General features: G+C 37.1%; 1 protein-coding gene and 1 long non-coding RNA gene across 4 annotated transcripts in view; one reads left to right on the top strand and one right to left on the bottom strand.

Moving 5' to 3' along the window:
- The window catches only part of Ankfn1 (ankyrin repeat and fibronectin type III domain containing 1), a 328779-nt gene that overhangs the window by 270620 nt on the left and 31318 nt on the right, over positions 1-26841 (top strand). For both annotated transcript variants that reach the window (XM_069993244.1, XM_069993243.1), the window contains 4 exons: positions 7211-7426; positions 17689-17855; positions 20546-20696; positions 22211-22379. In XM_069993244.1, coding sequence (XP_069849345.1) covers positions 7211-7426; positions 17689-17855; positions 20546-20696; positions 22211-22379 — 703 coding nt within the window. The remainder of the gene's footprint in view (positions 1-7210; positions 7427-17688; positions 17856-20545; positions 20697-22210; positions 22380-26841) is intronic.
- The window catches only part of LOC138807461 (uncharacterized), a 426938-nt gene that overhangs the window by 369293 nt on the left and 30804 nt on the right, over positions 1-26841 (bottom strand). The gene's annotated exons all lie outside the window — the stretch shown is intronic.

Raw genomic sequence — 26841 nt, 5'->3', positions numbered from 1 at the left:
ACCCCTTCCCTCATTTTTCTCCTACTCCACCCCCCAAGTTGTACAGATCATTTCCAACATATTTCTGTGCATACTGTTGTTGCACTGGTTCCCCCTTGTCCTTTGTCTCACCATTCTGTTGCTACCCTTCCCTTCCCTAATTCAAATAAACATATATACAATACCAGGGTACCAAAATCAAATACAATGACAACAGTGGATACACCATAGGGGGAAGAACATACAAAAGAAACATAAAGTCACATAGTACATTAAAAACAACAACAACAAAGAGAGACATCTTGTGTCCATGTCTTGGAGTTCATTTTGCTTAAGAGTCATCTTATATGGTCATATGTTCATAGCTATTGAGCTATTCATTCTGTTCATCTGCTAAGATTTCCTTGACATATACTAATTATTGCAAATAAGGGAAACCATGGGACCTATGGTTCTTTGGGTCTGGATTACTTCACTTAATATGATTTTTTCCAAGTTCTATTTCCTTACTAATGGGGTAGTGTCATTCTTTCTGATGGAGCATAGAACTCCATTGTGTGTGTGTGTGTGTGTGTGTGTGTGTGTGTGTGTGTGTGTGTGTGTGTGTGTGTGTGTGTGTGTGTGTGTGTGTGTGTGTGTGTGTGTGTGTGTGTGTGTGTGTGTGTGTGTGTGTGTGTGTGTGTGTGTGTGTGTGTGTGTATGTACCACATTTTCTTATCCATTCATCTATTGAAGGGCATCTGGGTTGGTTCCATATCTTAGCTAGGTGAACAATTCAGCTTCAGTTTTATACTTCCTCTGGGAACCTTTCTCTGAACTTCTAATCAGATTAATCACTCCCATCGTACCTTCTTCATTCTGAATGATGGTCATAAGTGGCGCTGTAGCTCAAGTGGTAGAGCACTTTCCTTAAGCTGAAGAGCTGAGGGACAGCGCCCAGGCCCAGAGTTCAAGCCCCACGACCAACAATAAATAAATAAATAAATAAATAAATAAATAAATAAATAAATAAACAAACAAACAAACAATAAGATGAGACAGGCTGTAAGTAACCAAGAATCCAGACTGTTTTCTTTCTCTCAGCAAGACAGCAGAGGCCTCTTCTTAAGAAGAGGCAAAAGTATACATTGTTCTCACAGTAAGAGTCTCGGAAACACTTATCATCAAAAGAACAATGATCTGACAGTGTATGTTGTTTTACATTAAACAATTTTTTAATGAGTACTACCAAGTGAGAATTAGGCTATCATTTATGATACTATGTCTTTTTTTTCTTTTCAAGTGGGAAAAAATGGTTTTCCCAAAACTGTTCTTCTTTTCCATACATAAGTTCATGCAGAACTTTCTCTTCTTTACCTTATAACATCATGAAGGGCCCATCCTCCCTAATCCTTATTACACAGCAGGAATTAACCGGTCTACTTTTCTTTAGAAGTAATAGAACACAGACATTCTCCTTTGAAATATGGTTGCAATTTATTTTCATAGAAATATTCTAATTCACAACTGGTCTTCTCCCAAAGCAACACAATTTAATATCAATTAAGAACTTTACTAAGATTTTTAGTGCTTTCTTAGAAAACCTATCCAAAGTTAACAGTGAGCCACCGATAATAATTATTTCAATGAAACAACAGCCTCAATCAATGCATTCCAATCAGCTTTGGTCCAAAGTAAATCATATTTTTCAAGGTCCTTCTTTTCTCAAAGTGAAAATTTCTTTTGCTTCTTCAATTTCTGCTTTTTCATTCAGTGATTTTTATTAGAGTATATTGATTTTACAAAGTGAAGGGATTCATTGTGCCATTTCCATACATGTATATAATACACTTTGATCATAATTCACCCCTTCTATTACTGATCTGCCCTTCCTCAGCCTTCCTTTTAAGTATCTTGCAGATTTTGTTTTTTCATATTTCAAATGAGTTTCATTATATCCAATGTCTTAATGAAAATGTAATATTTTAATTCAGTCAATAAAGTTCTAGTGCAAAAGACTCAGGGAAATGGTTGAAAAACAGTCATGATTTCACAATGTGTACAGTAAAGCAAATAACATATCAAGACAGGGGTTTACACAGCAGGCAGTATTGAGGAAAAACAAAGATGGTAAATTCAGTATTGAGGAAAAACAAAAATGGTAAATTCTACCTCAGTGTAAAACAGCTTTTTAGACATTGTGACGAGTACCTGAGAAAAGCAATTTAAAACAGGTTAAATGGCTGGCCTCACAGTTTCAGAGGTTTCAATCCATGGACAGCAGGCTCCACTGTTTTGGGCCTGAGGGGAGGTAAATGTCATGATGGTGAGTATGCACAGTGGAGAAGGCTCCTCACCTGATGGATGGGCAGGAAGCAGAAACAGCAGCCAGAAGGAGATAGGGACAAGATACCCCCTTCAAAGACAAACCCCCAGTGACCTACTTCTTCCAACTAGGCCTCACCACCTAACTTCAACTCTCTCCCAATAATGTCATCAAATTAAAAATCCATCAACAGATTAATCCATTTTAAGACAGAGCCCTCATGATCCAATCACATCTCAGCCTTTTGGAGATACTTCCTATCTAAGCCACAGAATTAGGTAAATCCAAGAGAAAGTGAAACCTGAGCCAGATCTTGAAAATATAGATATAAGCCAAGGTGAAATTTCAATTAGAGCAAAAAAGAAAGCATACCCCATATGCTAGCAGCCTTGGAAGTTTGCACAACACTTTCTCATGCATTTCTGAATTTAATCTCTCAAATATTCTATGAGGTAAGGATTAACAAAAGAGATGTCTGAGCTATAAAAACCTTTAATTTAACATGGTGACTTAGAACCATGGTAAACAGTCCAATAGTTAATAAATGGTAGTGAGCCCTGAAAATACCAATATAAGTCTTAATAACTATGGTATGTTGAAGACAACTTGTAGTGGATCAGAAGAGCCAGCTATTAAATATTCAAAACTTGTGAAAGCTTCTTGTCATCCTGTTGGTAATTTGAAATGGATTATGGCAACAATACTGGATAAGAAATGTACTTATTACCTTGCTCATGTAATTGTAACTCCTCTGTACAGTATTTTCACAATAAAAAACTTAATTAAAAATGGATTATGGAAGAAATATTTATACCACAACAACTTGAAACATTACAAATAAGCCACTATCCTCTCCTTTTCTGTTCTGATTTGTTTTGGTAGGATGTTTATCAGTACAACACTATTTTTAGTAAAGTGTCTCTAGATAATAATATGATAAGATGCTACATAGAGATGGACTAAAAATCTTCTCCGAACTAGTTCTCTGTAATTGTTAAGTCACTTGTTAAAAAGAAAATTTAGAACTTCTCTTCAATTTAGTATGCCTAGCTACAACAATAAGACAAGATGCAAACATAAAAGGGATCCAAACAGGAAAAGAAGTAAAACTCTCCCTCTTTGCAGATGATATGATCTTGTATTTAAAGAATCCCACAGACTCCACTCCCAAATTACTCAAGTTGATTCAAAATTTTGGCAACATAGCAGCGTATAAAATTAACTCTCAAAAATCAATGGCTTGGGGCTGGGAAGGTGGCTCAATGGTAAAGTGCTTGCCTTGCATGCATGAGGCCCTGGGTTCGATTCCTCAGCACCACATAGCAGAAAAGGCTGGAAGTGGCACTGTGGCTCAAGTGGTAGAGCACTAACCTTGATCTGAAGAGCTGAGGGACAGTGCCCAGGCCCAGAGTTCAGGCCCCACAACTGGCAAAAAAAAAAAAAAAAAAAGGAAGAAAAATCAATGGCTTTTCTGTATGCCAACAATAAGAAAAGCGTGGCTGAAATCAGGAAAGCAACTCCATTCGTAATAGTCCCACAAAAAATAAAATACCTAGGAATTAACTTAACCAAAGAAGTGAAGGACCTCTATGATGAAAACTTTAAAAACCTGAAAAAGGAAATCAAAGCAGAACTTAGGAAGTGGAAAGACCTCCCATGCTCCTGGATTGGAAGGATCAACATCGTGAAAATGGCAATACTTCCCAAGGTCATCTACAAATTCAAGGTGATACCTATCAATATTCCAACCTCATTCTTCAAGGAAATAGAAGAGGCAATCCAAAAAATCATATGGACAATAAAAGACCCCAAATAGCAAAAACAATCCTTAACAGAAAGAACAGTGCTGGGGGAATACCAATACCAAATTTCAAACTCTACTACAAAGCCATAGTAATCAAAATAGCTTGGTACTGGCACAAGAACAGACCTCAGGACCAATGGAATAGAATTGAAACCCCAGAAATGAACCCACAGACCTATCTATAGACCTATCTAATCTTCCATAAGGGAGCTAAAAAAAATAGAATGGAAGAAAGACAGCCTCTTCAGTAAATGGTGCTGGCAAAATTGGTTAATTACTTGTAGAAAACTAAAGCTAGATCCTTATATATCACCCTGTACCAGAATCAACCCCAAATGGATCAAAGACCTCCCAGTTGAAGCAGATACTCTGAAAACATTATGGGATGGAATAGGAGAAATCCTAGGTCTCCTTAGCACAGGCCCAAATTTTCTTAATAGAGACCCAGAAACACAACAAATCAAAGAAAGGTTGGACAAATGGGATTGCATGAAATTGCAGAGCTTCTGCATGGCAAAGGACATAGCTAGCAAGATCACTAGAAAGCCCACGGATTGGAAGAAGATCTTCACTAGCCATACAACAGACAAGGGTCTCATATCTAAAATATACTTGGAACTCAAAAAATTAAAACCTCCAACCACAAATTCTCAAAGAAACAACTGCCCAATAAATAAGTGGGCTAAAGACTTAAAGAAAAACTTCTCTGAAGAGGAAAGAAGGATGGCCAATGAACACACGAAGAAATGCTCAACCTCCCTAGCCATAAAAGAAATGCAAATCAAAACAACATTGAGATACCACCTCACTCCAGTTAGAATGGCTAAAATCAAGAACTCTAATAACAACAGATGCTGGAGGGGATGTGGACAGAAGGGAACCTTACTGCATTGTTGGTGGGAGTGTAAACTTGTTCAACCACTTTGGAAAGTAGTATGGAGGTTCCTCAAAAGACTCCACACAGAGCTCCCCTATGACCCAGCAATCCCACTTTTGGGCATTTACCTAAATGATCAAAAACAAGACCATACTAAAGCTACCAGCACAACTATGTTTATTGCAGCATTACTTATCATAGCTAAGATATGGAACCAACCCAGATGGCCCTCAGTAGATGAATGGATCAAGAAAATGTGGTATATATACACAATGGAATTCTATGCCTCCATCAGAAAGAATGGCATCGCCCCATTTGTTAAGAAATGGAAAGATTTGGAAAAAATTATATTAAGTGAAGTAAGCCAGGCCCAAAGAAACATAGGTCCCATGGTTTCCCTTATTTGCAATTACTAGTATATGTCTGAGTCAAGCAGAAATGGTCAGATAAGTTAATGTTAGGCAAAATGGACCCCAAGATAAGGATTCAAATGTTTTTTCTTTCTTGCGATTATTTCTGACATATTTATAAGATGATTTCTTTGTTGCTTTGTATGTTCCTCCCCCACGGTATAACTTCTGTTTTCACTGTATTTGATGTTGGTATAATTTGTGGAGGGGAAGGGAAAAAACAAATTGTTTAAATAGGAATACAGGTGGACCCATTGCAACAATGAGATGTACAAGACGTTATGTTGAAAAATGAACTTTACAACTTTGGCTGGGGGTGGGGGGAGATCGGAAGGGATGGGAAGGGGACAAAGGAGGAGGCAACAATGCTTGATAAGAAATGTACTCATTACCTTGCCCATGTAATTATAACCCCTCTGTATAGTATTTTCACAATTAAAAAAAAAGAAAAAAGAAGAAAATTTAGAGTGATTAGGCCACTTAAAAAATAGCCTGCCATGGGCTGGGAAGGTGGCTCAGTGGTAGAGCGCTTGCCTTGCATACCTGAGGCCCTGGGTTCGATTCCTCAGCACCACATAAGCACAAAGAAAAAGCCGGAAGTGGCGCTATGGCTCAAGTGGTAGAGCGCTAGCCTTGAGCTGAAGAGCTGAAGGACAGCGCCCAGGCCCAGAGTTCAGGCCCCACGACCGGACCCAAAAAAAAAAAAAAAATATATATATATATATATATATATATGTATATATATATATATATATATATAAAATATATATATCCTGCCAAATTAATTTTTCTCTGCCAATAATTATTTATGAAATTTCTTATTCATTACCGGTCTGATCTTTGTGAGGAAGAATAAAAGGCTTAACACATAGTCTCTAACTATGAAAGTATACTCCAATGTTTTCATAGATGTGAACATTGACTAGCTGGCTGGCTTATTTTCAGTATAACTCTGCCACTTACAAATTCCAGTTCTACACTCCCTCTCGCACTAGTAGGTCATCGCATCATCATTTAAGTGAGTACATAAAAATAACCACTTGGAGATCTGAAAGGATTTATAATTTTTCAAATATGTATTTAAAATAATATGGGGAGGTATTCTAATTATCTTATGCTCTAGGTTAGGATCTTCAAACATTGCTTATTTGTAAAACTGCTGTTTATTTCAGTAACACTCACCTGGACCCCTCCACATTTAATATGGTATTCTTCCTATCTTCCTAAAAGTATTGTCTACCTCAGCTGGCCTAGTTTTTAAGCAATATCAACATATATTTAAATAAACATAATTCCCTAAAATGCAGTGAGTAAGTCAAACCAGGTCAATCCCCTGATTAAAGTATCTTATAGGGAATGTGAAGTCATTTGGGGACCTGCACAATGTGCTACATTGTTAATTCATTTCTTCATTTTAAACAACCCCACCTCATACTAGCTTACTGTAGATCTCTTGGAAAGTCCACAAGTAGCATACTTGAAATATCAGGCATTTTTCTTTAAAAACATCTGGGATTCTCTTCAAGTGCTGGTAACTGAGGTTTATGTGCTGGTGTGTCTATGTGGGTAAGAGATATTTACAGATATTGGATTTGCTTAAAAAAACATAATGTTTGTGCCTCTTGCTATAATCTTTGTAGGCTCATGGTGAAGACATTTTCTCTGAGCTTCTGCTAAGCACATTTCTGTGATGCCACATAGTCTAGGTTTTTGAAAAATAAAAATAAAAAACAGCTTCTCAGAAACCACATAATTATTCCCAGTATCTTCTGTTGTATTGTGTTGCCTTGCTCTTACCATATCATCTAAGCTACCAGTAATCTATTTGTTTCTAGAATTTACTTGGAACACACAACTTGGGAAGAGTTTACTATGAGCCCATTAAAGACCGGCATGGAAACATGCTCATTGTCACCATCAGAGAGGTGGAGATGCTTTACTCCTTTTTTAATGGCAAGTGGATGCAGATCTCAAAACTGCAAAGCCAGAGGAAGTCTCTATCAACACCAGAAGAACCAACAGCCTTAGACATTTTGCTGATTACTATCCAGGCAAGTAGGGGCTTCTTTTCTACTTTTCTGATATATTTGAGCTTCCACAGTTACTGAAGCACTGTAAAATATACCAAGAGTCACTGACATCTGCAGTGATGAGGGAGCGATAGGTTATCACTATGATTCTATACACAGGAGAGATGCTGAAGCTTATTTTTATTTACCCCTCTCTAGATGTGAAACTTATCAAGCAATGTAAAATAGCAGTCACTTTGAAAATGTCCTCTGAAAATTCCCTTACCAATAATGAACTAATAAAAAACACTAATAATAATTGGGTAGGAAACAGAGTGTAACCACAACATTCAATCAGTACCCGAATGGACAATAGTAATAGTAGTCTGTGCATGTGTGATATATATGTGTGTGCATGTACATATTACATATGACACTTAGAAAAAACACAAATTTCCTCTTGCTTTGTTATAGATTATTCTCTTGGGACAGATGGCTTGATTAAGTCAATTTTAGGAATGAAATAACTGGAGCTAGAAGAGGTTAAAGGATGCAGGACTATATGTAGAGATAAATTTGGTGAAGTTAATGAAGCTTCAGTGCCATGAATTTCTTCATTTGCACAAGCCCTTTTGAGACCCTGACCACATCTTAGTAATTACACATTGATGTTTTTGTTCTTTTTTATTAATAAGTTTTTTATTGTGAAAATACCATACTGAGGGGTTAAAATTACATGAGCAAGGTAATGAGCATTGTTGTCTCCTCCTTTGTTTCCCCTTACCATCCCTGCCCTCCCATCTCATGCCCCCCCTCCCTGCCCGCCCCCCATCTCCTTCCCCCCCCAAAGTTGTAAAGTTCATTTTTCGACATAGCATCTTGTACATTTCATTGTTGCAATGGGTCTTTTTTAAAAGAATAAAACAGAAGCTATAGAATGTGTCCCTAGATACATAGAAAATGGCAAAACTGAAATTTCAACTCAATCTTCTAATTGGAAGCACTTATCTTTCTACTCTGTGACATCACATCCTGTGGGATGAGTACTGAATAGCCACGGAAATTCAAAACCCAAGTAGCTTAGATGCACACTTGGAATGGATGACAGCACAGGCCCCAAGCAGCCCCTTCCTCTCTCCCTTCCTGTTTGCCTTCCTTTATTTTTCCCTCTTTCCCTCCCTTTTTCTGTCCTTCCCTCCCTTCCCTCGTTAACCTAGTAGTCAATGAATTATATAGAACTCTCCTGTTAGGTGGATAAAAGGGCAAAAACATTCACATTGAGCCCCATGCAACCAATGAAATATATCTATAAGAAAGTCCATTTGGAGTAACACCGAAGGAAGGGCTCAGTAACACATGAACATTGAAAATCCAAGCCTCAGCCCCAGTAGCTATTCATGGTCACCTTAAACAGCTACCTTACTTTCAGTCTTACTTTATTCCTAACTGAGGAGTGTCTAGTGGAATAATCTCACCTGTTCATTATTCACACCGGCTGAAACCAAGACAAAGTCCAACACAGCAAAGTTAAGCTAATTGGTCAAAGCCAATGCCTCTGGATTTGATTTTATGGAATCTGCGTTCATAGAAAATTGATAGACCATACGTGCATGTGTGAATAAGGTGGGGGCAGGGAACACAGACACATTCGTGCCTCCCTTCTTCACCTTTTATAAGCAAGTGCTAAAAGAAACATTTTAAAAATCATAATAAATTGAGCTTTTACAGGGTGACTAATACACTAATCCCCTATAGGGATAAACTGGGGTCTGTGCTACCTTTTCTCCTAGGAACACAGCAGGCCCCAGCATGATATAATACCTGGTTTCTCCTAGACTTATTACATTAAAAATGTGTTACAGGTGCAGAAAAATTCCAATCTGGTGAAAGGTTGTTAGAGGAGACCAAAAATAGAGGCAGGATCAGGTTTCCACACAGATCCAAGTGGAAAATTTACCCCCGCTGACTGGCACATTCCTGCTTGATGTCATTCCCACCCACCCCCACTCTCCTTCCCCTTCCCCTACTTTGTCTCTCTCCCCACTTTCTCATATAGGTGTTACACTAGAGCAGAAATAAAGAATAAAACTCCTAGGACTGGTATCCCATCACTCCTAGACGTAAGATTTAATTATGTCACAAGTTGGCTCTATCAACTCAGCATACTGGTTGAGACAAGTCTTTCTTTTTCTTTCTTTTTTTTTTTCCATTGTGCCAGCCCTATGGCTCGAACTCAGGGCCTTAGCACCATTCCTGAACATTTTTTCTCAAAGCTAATGCTCAACCACTTGAGCCACAGCCCAACTTTCAGCTTTTTTTGGTAGTTAATTAGAGTTTTACAGACTTTCCTGCCCAGGCTGGCTTCAAACCACAATCCTCAGATCGCAGCCTACTAAATAACTAGTATTACAGGCATGAGCCACTTGTGCCTGGCTGAAACAAGTTTTAATGGTAGGTAAAGCATGCTATGTAATTTCCACAACAGCAGGCCACAGATGTTCTATTAGAGGACTGCAATGAAGATCCAAGTATCCTAATAGAAGCCTGAGGCTCTTCCTGCGACCTCACAATATACTATGGGGTACCCACTTGCAAAGAGGTCAGTTGAATATAATTCCTGATCCATCCATTCTGGTTGTGTTGTGACTACAAAGTTACTTATTTCTTTGCCCCTTGTATCTCTTCCTCTGCAGAAAACCCTACTTCATGGGGCTCTGATGAGAATTAAATGAATTAACATATAAAGCATTAGAAGAGAAAAAAAGCAAATCAATATTAGTGATTTTTATTATTGCTTCACTTAGAAGGATCCAAGCAACATCAGGCTCCCTTCCGGACACATGCAATCCATCTCCTTATCCCTATTCTCCCAGGAGACCTCTACTGCTGGCCATTCTATTCCATCACTCATCTACCTTGTACAAAAAAATTATATATATATATATAATATATAATATAATATATATAATATATATATTGCCATATATATATATGGCAATAGAGTACATTGTGATATGAATGGAAGTGGCAAAATGAAAACTCCCCTTGAACAACTTATTATGCTAATTAAATTTTTAACTGAAAAAGTAAAAATAAAAGTTGCACTGCCATAGCCAAGCATAAGACAGAAGCCTCCCAGCATTTATATTGTTGAGGCAGGAAGATGACAAGTTCCAGGACAGCTTTAGCTATCACAGACCCTGTCTCAAATTAATTTTAAAAAGGGGGAAGGGTAGGAATAGAAAGGTTGTATAAAAACAGAGTTTTCAGAAAAGGTAAGGGTTGAAAAAAACTTAGCCTTAACTAAATTAGTAATAGGGCCCCAGCAAAACTGCAGTATCTACCCCCCTCAAATTCCTAGCCTTCTCAATTCCTACACCTTTCAAAAATGGTCTCTCTCATATATGTAAATGAGGAAGAGAAAAATGTATCTCATGCTTGCCTAGGAAGTAAAAGATACTATGGACAAATTAGAATCCCTCTGAGCAAACTAACTGACAATGAGGATACTTCCAATATGCAGACCCCTCCTGAATGCTGGCTTATTCTACTTATGATCTTTGGAGTCACTTCAATAACTGGATACTTCACATGTGAAGTGTTTAATGGAAGATTAATTTTTCACATGTGAACGATATACTCTGTAAAATTTTCTCATGTCTCATATTATTTGATTCTCTTGAAAAATTAGCAAGATTAAGTAATTCTTTTATGTCCAGTTCACATATGAAAGCATGGATTTCAAGGATATAACTTGACAAAGTCCTATTCGCAAAAAAAAAAAAAAAAAAAAAAAAAAACTCAGCTAGACAAGCACTAGGCCTACATCTCCTGGCAACTAGTCTGGTGCCTTCCCATTATAACATGCTGCTTTACTCACTTTCCCCCATTTTCTCTGTCTCCTTTCTTACAAGTATGTCCTGGAGCCTGGAGAAGCTGTGGTGATTCTTGCCTTCTCTGTCTTCCCATTTCTGTATTTTCCCTCTCCTTAGGCATTCTTTGCCACTTCCAGATACTTAATATCTTCTTATATGCTAAGTGCCCAAGACCTCTTCTGCCATTTGTGCTTTTTGTTTGGGGTTGTATTTTCTGCATTTGATTGATTGTTATACACTCCTACTCCTTCTACCCTCAAGAAGCATCTAACTCAGATATCTCAAACAATAGGAAGCCAGGTACTTGTGGTTAACACCTTGATACTCTGGAGTTTGAGATCTGAGAATCGTGACTCAAAGCAAACTCAGTGTGACCCAAAGCCAGCTCAGACTGTAAAATCTGTGAGACTCTTACCTTTGATAACCACCAAAAAGCTGAAGTGGATCTGGCTCAAATGCTGGAGTGTCAGCCTTGAGTGGAAAAAGCTAAGGGCAACACCCAGTACTTATACTAAATAAATAAATAAATAAACTATCGGAATCAGAATTGAACTTAAGAATTAACTGAGTTCAATCAAAAATGGATTCACGAATATTCACATAAACATTAGTCATAATTACTAAAGAGTAGAAAAGGCCTAAATGTCTAACAACTGATGAACATTTGAACAAAAGGTAATATATGTAAGTATATAATGTAGTATAGATAGATAGATAGATAGATAGATAGATAGATAGATAGATAGATAGATAGATAGATAGATAGATAATGGAATCTTATTCAGCCATAAAGGTAAAATGTGATACATGCTACAAAATGTATGAACCTTGAAAACAATATGCTAAGCAAAAGAAGCACAATACAAAATGTCACATGTTGTGTGAGTCATCTCAGAGACTATAATCATTAATGAGCAAACCCAGAAAGAAAAAGTAAATCAATGGTTCTAAGAGTAAGAGGAGGAGAAATTAGCAAATGAGAAGCTAATAAATGTGAGGTTTCTTTCTGGAGTACTGGAAATGGTCTGGAATTAGATACAAATGATAGTTGCACAACATTATAAATTTACTAAGAACCACTGCATTCACACTTTATGATGATGAATTTATATCTCAATTTCAAAAAGGAACAGTAAGAACCAATAGTCCCTACAAAGAACCCTATTAAGCTTCAGCTAATTAGAGTAGAAAATATATTCCCAAACATAGACCCATTTTCCACTTATTATTTCACTTATTTCCACTTATTCTTACATATTCCATTTATTAAAGAGAAGTTGGAAATTGAGAGGTTATGACAAGTCTCTTTGTTTTCAAAAATCACGAAACAACTCAAAAATTTAAATTATTTGTAATATATATAATTTTGGGCCCACAAAGACCACTAGCCACCATTTTGTGACTTCTGCCATCACCACCAACCAGTTTCCATACTTCCTACAGCAAAATAAAAGTCCTGCAATTTACTAGAAAAGCAAATGCTATTGTTCCTTTAGCAAGCTCTTAAGAAAGCTGATGAAGGAAAACAGATTGAATATACCTTTCCTAGACACTAACATAGCAAATTCCCTCCCAGAAGCCCAGGCCCAGACCCTACCACCTGTAGGCCTTTAATTTCATATTTAATACATTTTTTCAATACCAACTAGATTCCAGGAACTCTTCTAGGTTCTGTAGGAAGAAACAAATGTCAAGGTTCATGCTATCAAGGAGCTCAGTCAAGTGAGGGAGAAAGACTTGTGAATTAATCAAGGTAATGCAAAACAGAATCAAACCAGAGCCTGATAGCAGTTCAAACAGTATACTATGGGAACATACAGCTATTAATAGCTATAAAGCAGTTATTAACTAATTCTGTCTGACAGTATTAGGGAAGGTATTGCAGAAGAGATGACATATGGCTGAGCCATGAAGGTAAATTATAGGGTGGAAGAAAACAGCAAGAGAAAGGAGGGAGGGAGGATTTAAATAAATGGAATTAATAATAATTAATTAATAATAAATTAACTACAGGGCATGATGTTAAAAACAAGCAGGAGCCAAAAAAAGTAGATCTCACCTTCCCTTGGGTCCACATGGACCTTACCCAATATTATTTATTATTATTATATCTAGCTTACGTGTTTCTTCTACACATTAATTACAAGTCCTATGAAGGGAAAAATCATGTCATATTCATCTGATGTAATTAACAATGCCTAATGTGCTGGGTGCTGGTGTTCATGCCTGCAGTCCTAGCTACTCAAGATGCTGAGATCTAAGGATCATGGTTCAAAGCAAGCCTGGGCAGGAAAGATTGGGAAAGAAAGTCTGGGCAGGAAAGCCTGGGCAAGAAAAAAAGTGTGATTCTTATCTCCAATTAACAACGAAAAAAGCCAGAACTGGAGTTGTTGCTTAAATGGTAGTCTTAGTCTGGAGCAAAGAAGTCAGGAACAGTACCCAGTCCCTGATTTTGACCTCCAAGAACAGCACAAACAAACAAACAAACAAGAATGTGTTATGTGTAGTAGCTGCTCAGAAAAAGTAGGTACAATGAGTGAATTTATTAGCCAACAATCAAAACAGGAATTAGGATATGTGTGGGTCAAGAAAAAGCACCCATTAGGTCTGGAGATAGGAGACTTAACAGGCTGTAATATGTACAGGATGTAGAGTAGAGGTTATGTGTAGTGATACACAGACCTAAAAGTATCAATTTGAAGGCCTTTAAGTATACTTTAGATTATATGAATGAGAAAGCTTCTTCCTCCTCCTGTGATTTTTCACACTCCAAAAACCTTCTAACTAATGATAAATGACTATGTCAAGACAAGAAAATATATAATAAATGCTCAGCAATAGTCTTTTTAAAGACTGAATAAAAACTATCAGGATGGTGTTGGTTTTCACAAAACAATAGTATGTTCCTAACTCACATTCTATTTGTGGCCATTACTGACTCCTGCATATTTTTCACTTATACCCTTCCCATCCTATATTTGTTCTCTCTCCAGTTTAGGTCTTTAAAAGCATCTATTCTTATTAAATTTCAACCCTAATTATGATAGGCTTAGTTTTCCAATGCACTAGGTCATTCATAGCCTTATTACTATATTCCAGAAAAGTAAAACCATACCAAATTTAGGGTCCACAAATTTGATACACACATTCTTAGTTTTCTTTGTCCAGAATGCCAATAAACAAGTTAAACAGACTAGCCCCAAGGACCAATCACTACTGGGCCATCACTCAATCTGTCTGTGATTCCCAGACCACCTTCATTATGCACAAATCTTCAAGCCAGATATTCAGCTTGCTACAGTAATTCAGTTCTACTTTTTCCAGGTTATCTAGTGAAACAGATTACACTGAAGACCTCTCCCTGGTCTGTGGATCCAATTTTGCTGCTGTCAGATATTAAAGGTGTCTGCATGATACTCTTTACAAAACCATGTGGACTTCTCTTTAATGTGTCAGGATTCCCAAGGTGACTTAAAATTGATGGTTCTTTCTCATTTTTCCCTAAGATCAATAAGTTGGGATTTTTAATTACTAGAATCATTCTGTATAGAAGCAGGGAAAACCCTTTCTGTTTCAAAGACAGGCATATTTGCCCTTTCCTAGTCTTTAGGGACTTGCCCAGTTCTTCATGACTTCCCAAAAATAATGACCTATGGATCTATAGCCACATCTGCTAATTCTCCTAGGATACCTATCTTCAAATTTCGCTAATCAAAATCCTTCTTTTTGGAGGGAGGGAGGGGATGATAGGGGGAAAACAATGGAGGGGGTAACAATGTTCAAAAGGAAGTGTACTCATTACCTCACTCATGTAACTGTAACCCTCTGTATAGTATCTTTACAATAAAAAAAAAAAATAAAGTGTTGAAAAAAAATCCTTCTTTTTTCCTTGCCACATGAACCATCTCTCCCTTTGGTTATTTCCCAAAACACTATCTTGACTGAACTTCTTCCGGTAATGACTTACCTATGGTATGTTCTAAGGAGACCTTATAGAAGACATAAGTATTAGTAAGAATCTCTTCCTTCTTGATAACATTTTTTCTATTTTTAATTTTTTCCAAATGTCTTTCAAAAGGTTAGACTTCACTTTTCTATACAAATTACTTGTATCTTCTATCCAATTATGACTTTTCTCATTTTGTAACTTCTGGTATTCCTCTATTCTAAGATCTGACCTGATTCGTACACATTATATACCTATCTTATACAAACTATTTTTATAAAGGCAAAAAATTGTATTTTGTATAAAAGAACTCAGAGCAATAAGAAAAAACAGCCTTACCATTAATTTCATAGTCCAGTTCAAGGACAGAACAGAAGAGCTGAGCATATAGCTCAGTGCAAGGCCTTTGGCTTAACCTCCAGCTAAGACAGGGATAAGGGAGAGAAACAGATACAGACAGACAAGAGACCAAAACATAAAGAGAAAGCAGAAAAGAAAAATATAAAACAAATATTCCTTCTACTAGAGGCTATACTGTCTATTAAAAACTGATTTCAATATGCTGAGGTCATACATTTACCAATCTGTTTATTTCACCTTCCACAACAGTAGGGCTCATATCATGTTTATCTGAAACCTGAATGTTTCCCATAGTGCTAGACATATCACACAAACTCAGTACTGTTTAACAAAGGACAGAATATAGGAGACCGGATACAGAATATGCTAGATGGTACAGATGATTAGTTCTACAGAGGAGGGATAATTCCTTCAGACATAGTGGCCCAAGAAGGCTCATATATTCCTTTTCCTTTCAGAACACTGAATACTTGTTTTTGCTTTATTTCTTGCCTGCTCTATATTTACTGGAGAGTTGGTTCCCTTCGTTTCATTCTTTAAAATACTTATTAATATTATGAATGAAAAACATAGATGTACTTAGCACATACAGTGATTTTATATGGTATATACTGTAGAAAATTAAATCAAGATAATTAACATTTCTAACACCTAGTGTACTTGTCATTTTTGTGAAGACACATTTGAAATTTATTCATAATTATTAAACACTTTCCAAAAACCAGGCTAAACTCTAGCCTACAGGAAACTTCCCCTTCTAATTGGTACCTGATTCATCATTCCTTTATTTCCCACCCCATAGTGCCCAAAGGTTTAAAGGTCTAATGTACTAATATAGGAAGTGGATAGGGAAAGAGTGGCTCTATTTTCCAATTATTCGTTGTTATCTGAGTCCCTGCAGTTGTACAGAAAGGCAAAAGTCATAATCCAAATAGTTACTAGAGAACTGATCATATATAAAACAAGATTTCTTTCAACATTTCATTCTGATTAACTTAATTGGCACTCCCTATTATACTAACAATTTCATTCAATTTCTGCAGATTGGGTCATATTTTGATGTGACAATAAAATTTCAATACTATTTCACTACATGGCAAAATAGATAGAGTTTTAGAAAATTAAAGACGACAGATGATGTAGAGACCTAATCAACTCAGTGCAAAGTCATTGACAATTGAGATTTTAAAAATGGCAGACCAATTAATGATTGAAATAACTGAAGAGCATACAATAAACAAGAACTTCATACGAACATTACTTGAATATCAAAAATTTTTAAATGTCCCAGGACAAAAATATGCCTTCAAATGCTTTTGAAAAACCTTATCCTCTTCATGATGACATTGCAAAAGTCAAATATGAAGACTATCACCAGCTATCATATAATTTATTCTTAAACAATTCAGCCAAAGATAAGTTTTGACTCTTTCAGTTCATTCTCTAAACTAGTAAATAGTTATAACTAAATTTAAATGTTAATAAGATCGAAAGACTCTGTTGAGGCTTTTTTTTAATTTTTAAGCTAAAATCATCAATCAGGCCTTTCTTCTTTTTAATACATTTTTATTGTAAAAATACTGTACAGAGGGGTTACAGTTACATGAGCAAAGTAATGAGTACATTTCCTATCAAGCATTGTTACCTCCTCCTTTGTTCTTCCCCTCAGGCCTTTCTCAACTACTTAAAATTTTGACTTATAAATGGTTGCATTTAAAATGGGCTTTTTCATTTTAATTCTGAAATTATGGAGTCCTATGTATTGTCAACTATCAATTGAGCAACTGTCTTCTCCCATCTAAAGATGGAAATTATCTAAAGGAGGGAAATTATGAATCCTGTCTTTTATTATTTGCCTCTACCATCAGCAGACTATTCCCAATCACATCCCACAAAACTTATCCTTAGTACAGAAGTATGAGAAAAACTACCATGCAAAATATGTATCAAGACTGATTGCCTGGTTTGGAAGAAAATTCTTCTGAAGGCTAGTTATGACATCAACACTTGCCCAGCATTCATGACAATACCTGAGGTTTCTTACCTATTTTGTCATAGCTCCTTTGCATAACCAGTCCAACTTTTTTTGCAAGGTGTTTATTTAATTTTGTTTCATCCTACAGGACATTCTCTCCTATTACAAAAGGAGTCATCAGCGTCTATCTCCTGGATTATATCTAGGTTACCTAAAGCTATGTAGCTCTGTGGATCAGATCAAAGTCCTTGTGACCCAAAAGCTACCCAACATACTCTGCCATGTGAAGGTCCGGGAAAACAATAACATTTCCAAGTAAGTTGTCCAGTGTTGGGATTTCCCAACAACAGCTGAAGTGACCATCTGATATGAAGAAAACTGAAGTTTTACTTGCTACTGTAGTTTCTGTGGCAGGACGTCTCACAGCACATTGGAACAGTGGCAAAGCTGAACTTTAGGATTAGATAAGAAAAGCAGTATTGATCTTCAGGCAAGGCAAATCCATTAAAAGGGCACTACTATCCTTTCCCATCCTCTTAGTGCAACCTTTGACACTCAAGTGGTTAATGAACAGATGACCTTTATTTCCCATATCATTATTCCTAATTTAAAATAACTACACATTTCATTGTTCTTTGTGTATAGTATCACCTGTGGGAATGGGATTGGGGAGAACTATCAATCTTCCTGATCTTAAAGGCCTCCCACCCATGTCTCTTTTTCCCTAGTTCTAACCTTCCAGCCTGAGAGCCTTATATGTTTCTTACATAAAAGAAAGTAACAAGGCCTTGACTTCTGGAAGTTTGCTCCATGGTTTGGCAGTTGTGGAAGATAGTTAGCTTTGGGAAAGTTGCCCAATCTTGATAATCTGGCTCAACTTTACAACCCTAACAACAAGCCTCTGAAAGTCTTCTATTATGAACTGAATTGTGCTCAACATGGAAAGAAAGAAAAGAAAAAAGAACATGGAATAAAATAAACCTCTAGATTTCTTCAGGCTTTGACAGTCAAACTAGATTCTAAAATTCTAGTTACACCTATGGATTTTTATAACTAAAGGAGACTCTAATTTGCTTATTTAAAATTTACTCCCTAAGCCAGGTGTCATTGGCTCTCACCTGTAATCCTAGCTCCTCAGGATGGTGAGATCTGTGGATTGTGGCTTAAGCCAGTCATGGCAGAAAAGTCTTTGTGACTCTTATTTCAATAATTAACCAGCAAAAAAGCCAAAAGTGGAGCTGTTGCTCAAGTGGTAGAAAATTAGCTTTGAGCACTTCAAGCCCCAGTTCTTCTGGCGCACGCGCGCGTGCGCGCGCGCGCGCACACACACACACACACACTAAAATGGTAAGACTTTATAATGTCTCACAAGATTTATATGATCACAATGGAGAAGGAAATAATGATGCTGATGATCATCGCTCAGAAGAACTTACTGACCGCTCAGAAGAACTTACTGACCACCATATTTTCTTTCACTTATCAACTGGACCTAGACTTTAAGTCTGCCATCTGGTGGTTGCTTCAACATTCAAAATTTGTTATACTTAGAGTCCTTAAAAGGTTACACGGTTCACTTGTGGGTTGTATTGACAACAATCATTTTCAAACATTTCTAAATTTGTGTCTTAAGGGCTTAGACTCTTGGCTTTTAGTGGTTATGCTAATAGATCTTTCCCAAAGATTCAAGGTTTGCACAAAAGCTTTCAGCAGTGGTAGGTGTTTCATGGATTCTTTCTGGTGATTTGTTTTCTAATTTGATTAGAGACTCTATTTTAGCAATGTTGTCCTTTAGATTTGGAAATGTATACATGTGCTAGTCATAAACCTCTCAGTTAGTTCAGTATCAATGATGAGAAAAAAGTAATAGTTTCAATCTTTTGTGAAACCAAATGTATACTCAGACCACTAAATGACTTTTTATTTTATTTTTTTCTTACTGAGGCAAAAGATAGGTTTTAGATTTTAATATTTTATTTTAAGCTCAGGCCACAATCAATTTGGTGTTCTGACTCACAGATTTTAGCCCAAGCTGCTATGACCCTTCGGAAAGAGCCCTTGGAGCTGTTAGTGTGGGAACACAAGTCAGGACCTCCTCTTTTTCCATCACTAGGGAGGAGGGCTTGCCTTTCCTCTATAGTCTGCTCTTAAGAACACATTGCTACTCCCTGTAGAGTTTGAAGAACAAACTGGGCCAATTGTGTTTAGAGAGTTGGGCTAAAATACCTGTGGAAACAATGCTGCCCAAGAGGCATTTACCTTGCTCTTTTCAAGTTCCTTTTGAAGAACAACCTTTGGGGGAACTAATCAGTTGTGCTTTCCTACCACCACCATTATTCTCCCTTCCCTTCTGTGCGACATTTGGAAAAGTTCATTAGGAAGAACTATAGAGCATGCAGAATAAAGACACAGATTAACTGATTTGGGAGGAGGATAGAAGCAGTGATGTGTGTCCTCTAGTTCCTTTTATTGAAATTGTCTGTGTTCCTGTTTGTGATTTTCCTCAAGCTTTTGGAAGGGGAAAGAAACCAAAATAGTCCCCATGATTACAACAGGGCAGAGTTGAAATGTGCCATGTGGTTTGTTGCCTGAGTTGGATCAGAATCCTGTGGTTACCCAACTGCAGAATTAACCAGCAGATGCCCCTGTGGTAAAAATGTAGACTCTAAGAAGTTGCAGAAGATCTACAGGAAAAGAATACGGACAGTCAGGAAATTATTACAAATACTCGAAAGCTTCAATCTCAAAAACTGATCCATACAAATCAGATCTATTGTTCTTAGGTATATGTGCTTTGCTAGGTAAAGTAAAAAGTAACCTTAATTAGAAATGCCTTGTTTAAAATTCCATTTAGATTAAAAACCCCATTTGAATTTCATGAATTAAATTGATTTTTAACCTTCAAAAATTGGTCATCTAGGTTCTGGACCTTTACATTTAGAAAGTTCTGAGCTATATTCTGAACTTTTGTTATATTTCTAATTTTAACTTGACTCAACTTACAGAGAGGAGTGGGAATGGATCCAAAAGCTTTCTGGCTCTGAATCTATGGAAAGTGTGGATCATACTTCTGACTGCCCCATGCAATTGTTCTTCTATGAGCTCCAGATGGCAGTGAAGGCTCTCCTTAAGCAGATCAATATACCTCTACACCAGGTACTAGACCTTACCATTTTTATCTTCTTTTTATGGATCACAGAAACTGTATTGTAAGGTAAAACTTACTCAAGAGGCATATGTGCAAGTTTGTTTTCATTTATTTAAATACCACTCGGCATGTACATGCACATTATGAATTTAATGCCTCCAAGTAGACCCAGCTGCACTTCTGCTTCTTTTCTCTAGCTACTTTGTGCTGGCCTTTTTAAGTTTTCCAGATCCCAATATACTGATCAACCAAGATAAAATCATCTAATATACTTCAAAAGACAACAAGGCTCAATCTCAGAATCATGAAGCTACAAGAATATGTATATGTGTGTGTGCATAAACAAAAAGGGTATGGTTATATATGCAAATAATGTATTAAAGAATAAGAGAATAATAGTAGTAGCATCTAAAGCAAAAGCCAAGTTATGTTATAATGTCTATCCACAAACCAAGATTTCCCTATCACAATTTTCTTATTTAAATAAAAATGTAAACATTGTAAGTCCATAAACAAGTACCTTTAAGGGAAATGGTTGGATTAAAAAAGAACTAGTAAAAGCTAATTCTGTGATGTTCTAAGAATTTAACATGATGGAATATTCAGCTGCCTGTGTGTGTGTATGTGTGTGTGTGCGTGCGCATGCACGTGTGTACACACACACACACACACACACATGCTTTATTTCTACAGCAAGAAAGAGAACCAAGTTTAGCAAGTATTAAGAAGATAATAACAGAAGTTACTGGCTCCCTTTTAATAAGAGAGATAACTGTGATGGAGGCAAGAGAAACAATTAGAGATTTGGAAAGTATCTTTTCAATGAGGTACTGCTCTGATTTTAAGTCAATACTGTAAGACCAGTCCAAATCGGTCAACAATGATGATGACTAAATTTTAAGATATATCCTAAAGAAGCCAAGGGAACAACTAAATTATTCTAGGTGTGGCCCTATGCTCACAAGGAAAAAAATATCAGCTCTACTTTTGACAGTAGATGGTATTAAAAGGTTTCTTAGACTTCACAGGTTTGAAACAACTCATATTTCATTGGTAACTCTCGGGCTACATATACATGTTGGGAGAAGGCTGCCTAACTGCCTAACAGTACATACAACATTTTTTTTTAAATACTTGTAAAATTTTTTCAGTCCTTGGCCAGAAACTACATTTTTCCCCCTTAACCAACTTAAATTGAAACTAGTGGATTTTTAATTCAATCCATTTTTGTTGCTTCATGTAATTATATTCATCATTTTGAAAAGTCCACAGAATGCAATCATTTTCTACTTTTATAAGAAGCATAAATGTTGTTTTCAGAGTTTATGTGGAACATTACTGCCTTAAATCTTGATTTTATATAGCATTATTAAATGGGCTGAGCCCTAATATTTATGTTGTATAAAAATTCCAAGCTTGAAGTTGTGTAATTTTGTTAGATGTTTTATGCCAGTTTGGTGTTGTTTATGTAAGTGCCATGTTGTAACTCTCCTATTTTTCCTCCACGCGTGTCCCTCTGCAGGCAAGGAACTTCCGCCTCTACACACAGGAGGTGTTGGAAATGGGTCACAATGTGTCCTTTCTTCTCCTGCTCCCTGCCTCAGACGACGTCTGTACAGCCCCAGGACAGAATAATCCTTACACCCCACACTCAGGATTTCTTAACCTCCCTCTTCAGATGTTTGAACTTGGTATAGTAGCTTGTTTCACCTAGAAATATTAACCCAGCCTCCTTATAATAAAATCACAAAGTTATATCTGTTCCCCCTTGTCCCAGTGGAGGGTCAATAAATCACATGATGGCTTTGGCAACAACCCTTCCTAGAACTGTGTACAAGTCAGAGCAAAAGCAAAGCTCCAAGACTATGTGTCTGAGCAATAATTATTGAAATCTAGTAGACCCAATGGAGAAGAAGGAATTCTGGACTGAAAGTTCAGTTATCAGACTCTACTTTCTGTTTCTCCTTTGGTTTCTTAAATATAGATACAAAAACAATGTTCTCATCAAAAGCACTGCTCCTCCTCTTTCCTCCTCCTCCTCCTCTCTTTCCCTCCTCTCCCTCTCACTTTCCCCCCCTTCTCTTCCTCTCTTTCTCCCCCCCCCTCTCTGCCCTCTTACTTCCAACTGGGAAAAAATAATAAAATTAAAACAGAATTTGTATCACTTTGGAGAAAAAAAGTCTACAAATATAAGTAGTGCTGATTTATTGAACAGACTCATAATTTCCAACAGACAATTTGAGAAATGGGCAAAGTCTCTCAAGATGTAACATTGTGATTTTAACATGGAGTGTTGATGGTAGAAGATGTTCTGACTTCCAAAAATGAATAGCTTGGGCTCCAGTTTCTCTGTTTTTGCAGACCAATGCTGCCTAGTGAGAATGTGAATAGGGAGGCTTTGCCTCCTTTCTTGTTCTTCATTTGTAACAGGCCAGTAAGAGGCAATTAACAAGGGCTTCATCAATTCAAATGAATTGTATAATTTGTAGAGGCTGAGTGAGTAGGCGGGTGGAATAGAAGCAGGTCCTATTTGGATTATTTCCTAGCCACCAGATTTAGAAGAGAACAAAGGAACTATCTGGTGGTTCATTTTAAGCTACAGGTATCTGAATGAATCTGATTGTATCACTTCAGGATAATTTGCTTAAGCCTTCTAGTTTCATTTGTTTCAAGCATTTCAGATGCCCAGAAGGTAATGAACAACTGTTACTTTCCAGAAAAGACTGAAGCAGACTTGAAGACTGGGACTTGAGAGTTCAGAGTCCCCTGTTGTATGACACTGGCCTTACTAATTTAGAATAGCCTGGATGTGAATGTAGACATTTAATGAGTTCCCCAGCCAAAGAATTTCATAAGTCCATGACATAGCAGCATTGCTCTTATGAAATTTTGTTTAGGGCAAGTACGCTATTTTAAGTCCATTCATATCTATTTGGTCACTACTATAGAGCTGTATAGATGACTAATATAAAGGCCTTACTCTAAAGAAACTTTTAGTAGTATGGTAGGAATAAAATAAGAAAACAAACACTGGGCACCAATGGCTCACACTGGTAGTCTAGCTACTCGGGAGGCTGAAATCTGAGGATCGTGTGCTTCCATGCCAGTCTAGGCAAGACAGTCTGTGAGACACTTATCTACAAATAACCACCAGAATGCCAGTGGCTCAAGTGTTAGAGTGCTAGCCTTGAGTACAAAAAGCTCAGAGAAAAGGTCTAAGCCTCAAGTTTAAGCCCCAGGACCAGCACCAAAAAAAGAGAAAATAAATTATTTTAGAATGATGATAATGTGCCCCAAATCTTAAGTATTAAGTAATATTTTAAAAGAAAAGTACATTTTCTAAAAACAAAAAAACAAGCAGAAAACCTTCATGAAGGGGAGTATGTGTGATATGAGTATTGAAGTACTATACATGCTAATAAGCATGTATAAAATGAAAAGCTTTCTTGTTAGGGGGAAGAATGAGAAAAGACATGGGAATAGAAGAACTCAGAGTAAAGAAGTAACAAATGACTATACCGGAAAAATATGAAGAAATGGGAGTACACAAAGCTGCACAGACAAGTGGGCCACATTGACTCTTTTGAGTCAGACTAAGGAATCTGTTTAAGCTGCAATGAAAGCCAAGAGTCAAAAGAGATTATTATAATAGTCTAGAGGTAAAGTTAGAACCAATAAAATAGGAAAGGGTATAGAAAATATAGACATGAGAAACACCAAACGTAACAAATAAGAATTGACAAAGAGGAAAGGGAAATCTAGAAAAATGTGCCTTGGTTTCAGCTTCAGTGACTATGAGGGTATTGGCACCTTTATCAAAAGTACAAAAGTGAAAAATAAGGAATTAATGGAAGAGAAGGGTGTTTTAAGCTTTGAATATGTTGGCTCTGAAGATGCTAAATCAACATTGAAGTAGTCATGACACACTTGCAGTAGCAATGTAGAATTTTAAAAACTGTGCACTGAACACAGAAGTTGTAGTCAGTATTTGCTAGTAACAGCTGAAATGAAAGCAAATTGTTTCCATAGGATAAATGTCTCATAAAGGAGCTAAGGAAAAAGTTTCACTAGAGAGCTATTAGTATTTCACACGGCCTAAACTAAACTTATTGTTGTTCCCTGATTATAGGCAAAAATACATGAAATTCATTTCCCTGGACCTCAGTGGCCTTGGTATGAAGAATCAGTAATTTGGTATCAATCAAAATAGTGTTGATCAGATATAACTCTGGAGTTTGAAGACAAAAAGCTCCTGTGTGCCCTGCTTTCTGTGAGGCACACTCTCTCAAGGCAACACTCTCTGCCTCAATTCTTACTACTGTCTATTCTGTAATTTGGTGAAGCCTACTACAATTTTCTGTCTCCATCCATTTGTCCATTTATTTGCCAGTAAATATTATTGAATATCCACACACTGACGAATCGGTAACCACTTATGGAGTTCACAGCCTATATAAGTAGTAAACCCATCAATACATAATAATATAACAGAGAACTGGGGAATACAGAGAAACCAGGGTAAGGAACTATACTGGAGAAAGATCTGCATCTTCATAAAGGATGACCTGGGAAGGCTTCTCTAAAGAAGTTACACTTAAGCGAGACTTGAGATCTCCAGGCAATTGGAATAACAAGTGCAAAGCCCTCAGAGTAAGATAGTGCTGGGCTGAGAGATCAATATACCCAAGATATAGTAAGAACAACAGAGATAAGAGATGAGATCAGAGAGTCAATAGAAGCCCCATCAGGCTGGGGATGTAGCTTGGTAGTAGAACACTTGCCAATCATGCATAAGGCTCTGGTTTCCATCCCTAGCACCTAAAAAAAAGGCGGGGGAAGAAAGAAAAGAAATGAAAACCTGACAAGGAATTTAGACGTACTTGAAGTATGCTGGGAAACCAATGAAGAGTTCTGAGCAGAATACAATAAGGAAAACTCTGAAAAATCCAGGAGATTTTTCTGAAGATTTTCCCCACTGCCAAAGAACAATTAGCCTAGCATTTTCCAAATTCACTTAACCAGAAACCATTTTTTAATCTGGCACCTATTAAAAATCCACAGAACACATACTTTTGGATACAGTACCCTAGAACAATGTCTTTCAAACTTTAATATGAACAAGAATCAACTGGAAACCTTGTTGAAATATGGATTCCTAGGTCAACCCCAGTAATGCTGAATCAGTAGATATAGGAAGGAGTTGGAAAATAAACATTTTTCATAAGTTCTCAGCTGATATTGATGCAGGGCTGCTTAGAACACAGAGATAAATACATAAATACTGAACTATAGCTGAGGTTGGCATAATAATACACTAAAATCCAATTTTGCTTTTCCCTTTGATCTGTTTTATTTCTTTTTTTTTAAATTATTGTGAAAATGCCTTACAGAGGGTTACAATTACATGGGCAAGGTAATGAGTACATTTCTTCTTTTTTTGGGGGGAGGGGAGGGGTCCGGTTGTAGGGCCTGAACTCTGGGCCTGGGCACGCGCTGTCCCTCAGCTCTTCAGCTCAAGGCTAGCGCTCTACCACTTGAGCCACAGCGCCACTTCCGGCTTTTTTCTTTTTGCTTATGTGGTGCTGAGGAATCAAACCCAGGGCCTCAGGTATGCAAGGCAAGGGCTCTACCACTGAGCCACCTTCCCAGCACATGAGTTCATTTCTTATCAAGCATTGTTGCCTCCTTTGTTTCCCCTTCCCATCCCTTCCCCCACACACACACACCCTCCTCCCCCACTCCCCCAACACCCCCCCTCCCCGCCCCGCGCCAAAGTTGTAAAGTTCCTTTTTCAACATAATGTCTCATACATCTCATTGTTGCGATGGGTCCACCTGCATCCATATTTAAACAATTTGTTTTTTCCCTTCCCCTCCACAAATTATACCAACATCAAATACAGTGAAAACAGGGGTTATACTGTGGGGGAGGGACATACAAAGCAACAAAGAAATATCTTATAAATATGCTAGAAACAACAGCAAGAAAGAAAAAACATTTGAGTCCTTATCTTGGGGTTCATGTCTCAGACATATACTAGTTATTGCAAATAAAGGAAACCATGGGACCTATGTTTCTTTGGGCCTGGCTTACTTCACTTAATATAATTTTTCCAAGTCTTTCCATTTCCTAACAAATGGGGCAACGTCATTC

The sequence above is a fragment of the Dipodomys merriami genome, unplaced genomic scaffold, assembly GCF_024711535.1.
Source record: "Dipodomys merriami isolate MVZ:Mamm:240054 unplaced genomic scaffold, mDipMer1.0.p SCAF_42, whole genome shotgun sequence".
Taxonomy (NCBI): Eukaryota; Metazoa; Chordata; class Mammalia; order Rodentia; family Heteromyidae; genus Dipodomys; species Dipodomys merriami.
Note: the sequence above shows the minus strand (reverse complement) of the source record. Positions and strands in the feature narration are given on the sequence as shown.